At 38.0% G+C, this 9,737-nt stretch overlaps 1 protein-coding gene across 1 annotated transcript in view; it reads right to left on the reverse strand.

Moving 5' to 3' along the window:
• Window positions 1-9,737, reverse strand: part of CFAP47 (cilia and flagella associated protein 47) — a 431,188-nt gene that overhangs the window by 123,822 nt on the left and 297,629 nt on the right. Inside the window, exons 52-53 of the mRNA XM_023740562.1 lie at window positions 6,204-6,379; window positions 4,073-4,180 (exon numbers count right to left, since the gene is read on the reverse strand). Of these exons, the coding sequence (XP_023596330.1) occupies window positions 4,073-4,180; window positions 6,204-6,379 (284 nt within the window). The remainder of the gene's footprint in view (window positions 1-4,072; window positions 4,181-6,203; window positions 6,380-9,737) is intronic.

Consider the following 9,737-nt stretch of genomic DNA (forward strand, 5'->3'; position numbering starts at 1 on the left):
TTCAAAATGGATCAAAGACCTAAATATATAGCCAAAAACTAGAACATTCATAGAAGAAAAAATAGGATCAATGCTAGAGGCCCTAATAGAGGGCATTAACAGGATACAAACCATAAGTATAACCTAGATAACTGGAATCTTTAAAAAATCAAATACCTATGCTCTTCAAAAGACTTCACCAAAAGAGTAAAAGGAGAACCTACAGACTGGGAAAAAAGTTTTGGACATTACAAGTCAGAGAAAGGTTTAATCTCTATAATCTACAAGAAAATCTAACACCTCTACAACAAAAAGACAAGTTATCCGATGAAAATGGGCAAAGGAACTGAACAAAGACTTCACCAAAGAAGACACTCAGGCACCCAACAGAAACATGAGGAAATGCTCCAGATCACTAGCCATTAGAGAAATGCAAATTAAAACCACAATGAGATACCATCTCACCCTGGCATTAGTGGCACAAATCAAAAACACTGAAAATAACAAATGTTGGAGACACTGCGGGGAGATTGGAACTCTTATGCACTGCTGGTGGGAATGCATAATGATTGTCATGGATTGAATTATGTCCCCCCAAAAATGTGTGTATCAACTTGGCTGGGCCATGATTCCAGGTATTGTGTGATTTTCCTATGTTGTAAATCCTGCCTCTATGATGTTAATGAGGGAGGATGCGCGGCAGTTGTGTTAGTGAGGCAGGACTCAATCTACAAGATTGGATTGTGTCCTGAGGCAATCTCTGGAGATATACAAGACAGAAGTGAGCAGAGAGACAGGGGGGACCTCATACCATCAAGAAAGCAGTGCCTGGAGCAGAGCACGTCCTTTTGACCTGGGGTCCTGCGTGGAGAAGCTCCTAGTCCAGGGGAACATTGACGAGAAGGCCAACAGAGAGAGAAAGCCTTCCCCTGGAGCTGACACCCTGAAATTGGACTTTCAGCCTACTTTACTGTAAAGAAATAAACTTCTCTTTGTTAAAACCATCCACTTGTGGTATTTCTGTTACAGCAGCACTAGATCACTAAGACAATGATACCACCATTTTGGAAAATGATATGGCACTTCCTTAGAAAGCTAGAAATAGAAATACCATACGATCCAGCAATCCCACTCCTAGGAATATATCCAAAATAAGAGCCGTCACACGAATAGACATAAGCACACCCATGTTCATTTCAGCATTGTTCACAATAGCAAAAAGATGGAAACAACCTAGCTGCCCATCAACAGATGAATGGATAAACAAACTGTGGTACATACACACAGTGGAGTACTACACAGCAGTAAAGAACAACAATGAATCTCTGAAGCATCTCATAACATGGATGAAACTGGAGGACATTATGCTGAATGAAATAAGTCAATCACAAAAAGACAAATATTGTATGAAACCTCTATTGTAAAAACTCATGAAAAAGTTTACACACAAAAAGAAACAATCTTTGTTGGTTACAAGGGATGAGAGGGGTTGGGGGGAATACTAAATAGACAATCGATAAGTGGTAACTTTGGTGAAGGGTAAGGCAGTACACAATACTGGGGAAGCCAGCACAACTTGTACAAGGAAAGGTCATGGAAGCTACATAGACACTTCCAAACTCCCTGAGGGACTGAATTGCTGAGCGGAGGGCTGTGGGGACCATGGTCTTGGGGAACATCTAGCTCAATTGGCATAACACAGTTTATAAGACAATGTTCTACGTTCTACCTTGGTGGGTAGTGTCTGGGGTCTTAAAAGCCTGTGAGTGGCCATCTAAGACACTCCACTGGTCTCACCTCTTTGACAACAAGGGAGAATGAAGAGAATAGGATACAAGGGAAAGTTTAGTCCAAAGGACTAATAGACCACAGCTACCAAGGCCTTCACCAGCCTGAGTCCAGTACAGCTAGATGGTGCCCGGCTACCCCCAATGACTGCTCTGACCGGGATCACAACAGAGGGTTCTGGACAGATCTGGAGAAGGATGCAGAAGAAAATTCTAACACACACAAAAAAGACCAGATTTACTGCCCTAAAGGAGACTGAAGAAACCCCGAGATTATGGCCCCCGGACACCCGTTTAGCTCAGTGGTGAAGTCACTCCCGAGGTTCGCCGTTCAGCCAGGTATTGGACAGCCCCATAAAACAAAACGGGACTAATGAGGCACAGCAGTCCAAGGACAAGGACTAGAAGGCAGGAGGGGACAGGAAAGCTGGTGATAGGGAACCCAAGGTTGAGTAAGGATAATGTTGACAGGTCGTGGGGTTGTTAACCAGTGTCATAGGGCAATATGTGTACTAACTGTTTAATGAGAAACTATTTTGTTCTGTAAATCTTCATCTAAAGTACAACAACAAAAAAGAATTATCTATGTGAGATCAAATTGACAACAGAAACTCAAATGGTTTGATGGGAATCCTAGGGGACAGTGAGTTGAAGACAAATGTGATGGAATGATTTGGAAAAGGATAGTGAGAACAGCAGCACAACTGGAAGAACGTAATCGATGTCACTGAACTGTGCGTGTAGAAATTTTTTGAAATGGTGTATCTTTGGCTATGTATATTTTCACCAAAAAAAAAAAAAGGTTCTCCAAGGCCAAGAAGGGAGAGTGTTGACATGTTGTGGGGTTGTTAACCAATGTCATAAAACAATATGTGTACTGATTGTTTAATGAGAAACTATTTGTTCTGTAAACTTTCACCTAAAGTACAATAAAAAAATTTTAAAAAAAAGAAAACATAAAGAACACTCCAGAAGAATCCTCAATTCCCCTTCTATAATCACTTTTTCCTGTCCCCCATGTAACCACTATTTTATGGTTTTTGAAATACATTTAAATAAAATCCTATAACATTAAAAAAAAAAAAAAAACCAAGCCAAGCCCATTGCCGTTTAGTCGATTCCAACTCCTAGCAACCCTATAGAACAGGGCAGAACTGCCCCATAGGGTTTCTAAGGAGCAGCTGGTGGATTCAAACTGCTGACCTCTTGGTTAGCAGCTGATTGCTTAACCACTGTGCCACCAGGGCTCCTTTGGTGTGGAACCAAAACCAATCCACATCCAACGCCTCAAGTCAATGCCGACTCATAGCAACCCTATAGGGCCAGGTAGAACTGCCCTATAGCTGCCCTGCCCGGCAGGGTTTCCAAGGAGTGGCTGGTGGATTCAAACTGCTGACCTCTTGGTTAGCAGCTGTAGCTTTTAACCACTGCACCACCAGGGCTCCTTTGGTGTGGTAAGAAAAGGTTTTGATTTTCCCACTAGAGCAAATACTCTTCAAAGTATTTTTCATTAAAAAAAAAAAAGGAAGTCCTATGGTGACTTGTTTATCCTTATTCACTGGCACCAAACTGGGTGCTAGACATGTAATAAGCAGTTGAACACCTAAATGAATAAATACTGTTAAGTGTTCAAGCCATTATATTTGGCTAACCTCACAGCAGTTTCAAGTATTTCTTAAGGGCTGTATTTCAATGCACCATCAAATTTATGCTAGGTGTCCTGGATAAAGTCAGACTTCTCACAAGAGATAGCAGGCCCTTAACTGTGAAGGACGCTAATTGTGACTCAGAAAGTCTGGCTTGTATCAGCCTGTCAATTAGGTTCTCTCTGACTCAGTCAACCGAAGCCAAACCAATGATAAGTGGAGAATTTCTCAAAATACTCAATGAATTCTCTTTCCCTGCTTTTATAATCCTTTCTCAAAAATTAAAGACTTCTCACGTAACCAATCACCTAGAATTTCTGTGTTAGAAGCTCTTTCTCCCTTTCCTTTCTAAGTGAGAACTTCACACCAAATTTGGGCAGACTGCGCGTCTGCTAGCAGATTTAGCTACTTAATAAACATTTGTTTAAATGACTCCATCTTTGTTTTGTTGGTTTGACAATATGAATGGTCATATCTCGAGGGAAAATGGCATTAACCAAGTTTTCTACAGGGTAGTCTACATATCAAATGTACTCTGGAAAAGAAAAGTAGTTATTGAAAATATTTTTATTTTTTATTCAAATACTAAATGTATTGTAAAATACTGTTAGATTATCTATTTTTTTGCATGAAATAATTTTATCTATTAAATCAACTTACTTTCCAAGGTCACACTGTACTTCTGGCATCCTGGTTGGTTTTGGTAATTCAATAGTTAATCTTAGTAAATACCAGAACTCTAGAGTTACATCAGGCTGAAAAATAACACTGGTGGAAAGAAATATATGAAATCTTGTCAGTGATTTTAATTTGTATAATAAATTTGTACAATAAATAATAATAATAACAATAAAATAATAAATATTATTATGCAAATAAATTTGTATAATAAATTTGGCAGAAAAAACGTTCCAAATTGGTAGAAACCAAACCCATTGCCTTCAAATCAATTCTGACTCATAGTTAATGGACTCATAGTCAATTCCAACTTACAGCGATCTTACAGGACAGGGCAGAACTGCCCCATAGGGTTTCCAAGGAGCAGCTGATGGATTCAAACTGCCAACCCTTTGGTTAGCAGCCGAGCTCTTAACCACTATGCCACCAGGGCTCCTTTGGTAGAAACAGGTGGTTTGAAATACATTAATTGACAACTGCTCCATGACATATTCTACTCTCATTGTGGATACATTTTTAAATTTCTCTTTTTGTGGTGAGAAAATCATGTCATCATTTGTTACCCAAGAAAAACACGGTCATGGTCATTAATATCTGTTTAATAAATGCCTGCTGAATCAATGAAAAATGCTTAAACATAAGTAATTTAAATGCCTTGCAGGAGCTATAACAGGAAAAGTCCTGATTTCTAACTGTGATTAAATTGATTTTAGTTTGTTGAATTGAACACATGTATATTTCCACATGAAGATCAAGTAACCCGCAGCTCTGGTGGGTTTCCTTTATAATCAGCATGTGCTGAGCTCTAGGGGAGAAAGGGCTTGGGATAATTTAAAAGTATACCTGGGCTGGTATATCAGCTCTGTCACCCATTATATATGTGTAACCTTGGACAAGCCACTTAATTTCTTTGAACTTCAATTTTATCATTTATAAAATGGAAAGAATCATTCCTACCTCTTATGGGAATTTTATGTGTTTACGTGTATAAAATACAGGGCCCAGTGACAACAACAGAGTAGGCAGTCAAGGAATATTGGCTAAGATTATGTCTTTAAATGTATGCTGATAAAGAAAATCCAAGATTCCATTTCTGCTCACAAAGCCCATATAATCACAATAGGGAGACAAGACCAGCCTACATTTCTAATCTATCAAAATAGTGCCTGTTACAATATGTTATATTCTTATATTCATGCTCCACTTTGTAAAAAAAAAAATTCACAAATGTATTCATTTATTCATCCATTTATTAAAATAACAATTATTTTGTTTCAATGATATGATACTACTGTGCTACAAGTACCAGTAAGAATTATCATTACTTGGAAAAAAGATATAAACTGGCAAAGGGCATTTTCATGTAGAATAATAATGAAATTTATTGTACAAACCAATGCTAAGTCAATTATAGTCTTTAAAATGATAATAAATTGAATATTACTTTTTAAACAAATAAAGTTGATTATTTTACTATACTAATTATGAATATAGAGGTTATATATTCTTATGTGCACTTATATATCTACAGTGCAAAGAAAGTTTTTCACAATTAACATACTATAAGTACACTTGTCATTACACTGCTAATATATACATGTGTGGATATATACAGATATACATATATATGTATATACGTGTGGATACACACACATACACACATACATGGGTTTTCAGCATAGTATAGCATTCTTAATTTAATTTTTTTAATTTTCTCCAAATGGATAATTTCTCTTTAATGGAGAATATATAAACTTTTTTCATCAAGGAAATTGAAAGTTTCATCCCTAGTCCTTGTGAAATCATTTTCATTTGGTTCAGATTTAAACCTAGAAAGACTTAGGTCATGCAAATTAAGTGAAAGAGGGGGGTGTAGGAGAAATTTAGGAATTAATTATTTGATGTGATATTTCAAGAAATAATTTTTTGCACTGAAGAAAAGGAAAGGTAATTCTAAAGTAGTACATTTTTATCAAGGAATGCAATTTCACAAAGCTAAAACTATGAGCAAGTATAATCTTAATGATTATAGCATACAAAGAAATAATGATAATTTTAAAAGCCTATTTCAAGGAATTAACAATGAAATATATATGCAACATGCAAACCATACCTTTCCTCACTACAGCCTGTAGTCGCTGGAGAATACCTGGCAACATAGTTGACAAATTCTAGTGGATTCAGTGTAAGTCTCTTGAGTCCACTAAGGGCCGGATTTGTTAATTGGACATCTAAGTGAATAATTCTGTCTTCTGGATTTGAGAGAGGTATTTCAATGCACACGCTTTCCTAGAATTACAGAATAAATATATAAGCAGCTCTTAGTGTCCGAAGAGTCATTTTTCTATGGAAGCAAATGTAAAGAAAACTGTTATACAAAATAAGGCCATTTGTTCTTCCATTTTTTTTTCTTGATCCACTTGATCTACTATTGAATGCATCTCACCAATTTTTAATCTCTTATATGTTTTCCTTGATTAGTCTTGGTAAACGGTTAACATTTCGGTGACAGTTTTTCAACAGCAAACACTGCAAAGAGATCCACGTAACTAAAGGCTAAGGAAGCTTTTGGTAAATACATTTAAAAAAAATATTTTTCTCCACTACCATTATTACTCTAAGGTCCATTTTGCAGTGTTTACTTTAACAGTTGTGCATAAGAATCACCTGAAAAGTTTGTTAAAACAGACTTCTGGCCCCTGCACCAGATATTTTGATTCAGTAGATCTGGTATAAATAAAAAAAAAAACAAAACCCGTTGCCATCGAGTCAATTCCGACTCACAGCAACCCTATAGGACAGGGCGACTCTATAGGACAGAGCAGAACTGCCCCATACGGTTTCCAAGGAGTGCCTGGTGGATTCAAACTGCCAACCTTCTGGTTAGCAGCTGTAACTCTTAGCCACTATACCACCAGGGTTTGCAGTATAGGAAATGAGAATTTATACTTCTAAAAAGCTCCATGTAATGCTGCTGCTGATCCAGAAAAAAAGCAATTTGAGTAACACTTTACATTAGTATCAAGTAGCAGAGACAATCTGAACTAAAAAGTCAAATTATGCTGTTGATACAAATTATGCTGGTTGAGCTTCTCTAGTTGACCTTCTAAATTCCTTCTCTGTTCCTTTCTTTTTTTTTCTTCTTTTTTTTATTGTACTTCAGGTGAAGGCTTACGGAACAAATAGTTTCTCATGAAACAGAAGTACACATGTTGTTTTATGACATTGGTTAACAACTCCACAACATGTCAACCCTCTAACTTCTCAACCTTTTTTTTTTTTTTGGTGAAAATACACATAGCCAAAGATACACCATTTTAAAAATTTCTACATGCACAGTTCAGTGACATTGACTATGCTCTTCGAATTGTGCTGTTATTCTCACTTAAGATGAAGGCTTACAGAACAAAATAGTTTCACATTTAACAGTTACTACAAATGTTGCCCTATGACAATAGTTAACAATCTCACAACACATCAACAATATACTTACTCAACCTTGGGTTCCCTATCACCAGCTTCCTTGTCCCCTTCTGCTTTCTGGCCCTTGTCACTGAACTCCTGTACCTCGTTAGTCTCATTTGGTTTTACGGGGTCTTCCTCTTTCTTGCATTACCTCACACAGACTCCTCCTTACACAGTCCTCTCCTCCTAGCAGACTGTATTCTTGGGCCAAGTCCTTTCAAGACTGTCAAAGCCCAGCCTCCTTTCACAGAGTAGAATACACTCTGACCCAGGAGGTGCTGTCTTGTGTCAGTGGAAATACAGCTTGCTCCCTTGATAGTCATCCTCCCTCTCCATGATGTAATGTGATGTCAGGAGCTCAGCATAAGCCAGTGGGGATTAACCCATCAGCTTCCTCTCCTTATAGAAGATACCTCCCCTTCTGTCTTTGTGCAGTTTTATTGAAGCCAGTCAAGCTCACTTGGACTGTGGTAGGTGGAAAGGAAAGGGAGAAAGTACTCATGACTATGATGACACTTTCCTTCCAAGAAACCACCCTGTTCTTCCTAATCAGTCTCTGACCATCTCATGTATAGGCTAGAAGTGGGTGATAAGCTAAAGGTTTTTGGCCTCCCTTGATGTGGCAGAAACATTCACTGTCTACCGACAATCTGTGCTCCCCCTTCACAGTATGAAGATGTCATAGGGAAGCAGCTGTCCAACCAGAGACTACACTTCCTAGACCTCCTTGCACCCAGGAACAGTCATGTGACTAGTTCTCACCAATGGTATGTGAATGGACTTGACATATGTTACTCCATGCAGGGAGATTAAGAACCTATTGGAAATTCACTCTCTCTCCTTCCTCTTCCTCCAACTATCCGCAGAGGCCTCTTCGTCCTTAACGGACGATGGAACCACACAATGGAAGGAGCCTGGCTCCCTGAATCACAACATAGAGGATACCACTCAGCAGCCTGTAACTAATGTATCAAACTGTTACAATTATTGTGTTAAGCCATTGAAAATCTGGGGTTTATTTCTTATATCATCTAGAGTAGTACGCTAACTAATACACTGAGCAAGTCCTAAGTAAATGATACTGCAACCCCTTTCATAAGTTAGAGATAGAATTACCTATGGTTCTCTGGTTTATGTGTTTATTTGAAAATCCAAGACAACAGAAAAACTTCCCATTAAACATCTCATTTTGATAATTTGTTTGTTTTCTAACTCCACTAGAATGTTAACTCCATGGGAACAGGAACCCTGTTTTTATTGTTCATCACTCTTTCTCAGCATGTAAAACCGTGCCAGAGATATTCAGAGATGCTCGAAAAACATTTGTTGAAAGAATAAAACGACACACTTTATAAGTGGCTTTAGTGTCTCCATATAAATCTGACAATGTCTGGTATTCTGGATAATCACAACTTTTAACTAAATAATGAGGCAGCCATGTGAAAATATGACTCGAGTTTAAAAATCTCGAGTTAACCCAGCTGCCCTCCCACTTGAAAGTTATTGGGCGAACAGCCTCAGATGGAAGGAAGGTAGTGGGTTCAAAGGGACTTTTTCACTTGATTGCCAGTTCATATTGTCTCCTGTGCAGGAAAAGTTTAATTCACTGAGTGTCTCAGGTGAAAAGTTTATCACTTGCCACTCTCACTGGGTCAGAGTAAAAAAAGATTACGTATTTTGTCCGTAAAGAACTGAATCAATGGCAATCTGACTCAAGTGGAAACGTTTTTCATCATATTCTCTTGTGGAAGATAAACATGAGTTAATTATAGAAGGGTTATTTCTGAGTTCCAAAACACACAATCATGTTGATTTAAGTAAGGCCCATTGTTCTGGAAATCTTCAGTTTTAATTTTATTCAATTTGAAAACACTACTACACCAATAAACAAACTACTGAAGGGCATTTTGAAAAGCACCATGTAATTCAGAGGAAGTGATAACTATAATCTGTCTTAATAATTTTCCTAAATTGAAAAGTCAATGCCAGCAGTTCAGCACTCAAAGGAACCAGGTAGGCATCTGTAATTAGAAACGCCATGGCCATTTCCTCTGCCACTGCCATTTGCATGTCACTGTATCTACTGATGCTATGCCTCACACCCCCTAGCCCCAGTTCACTACCATCCAACATGAGGCATACGAAATGCAGACATGCGATCAAGGTGGGTTGCTGATGTGAG

The sequence above is a fragment of the Trichechus manatus genome, unplaced genomic scaffold, assembly GCF_000243295.1.
Source record: "Trichechus manatus latirostris isolate Lorelei unplaced genomic scaffold, TriManLat1.0 scaffold00159, whole genome shotgun sequence".
Taxonomy (NCBI): domain Eukaryota; kingdom Metazoa; phylum Chordata; class Mammalia; order Sirenia; family Trichechidae; genus Trichechus; species Trichechus manatus.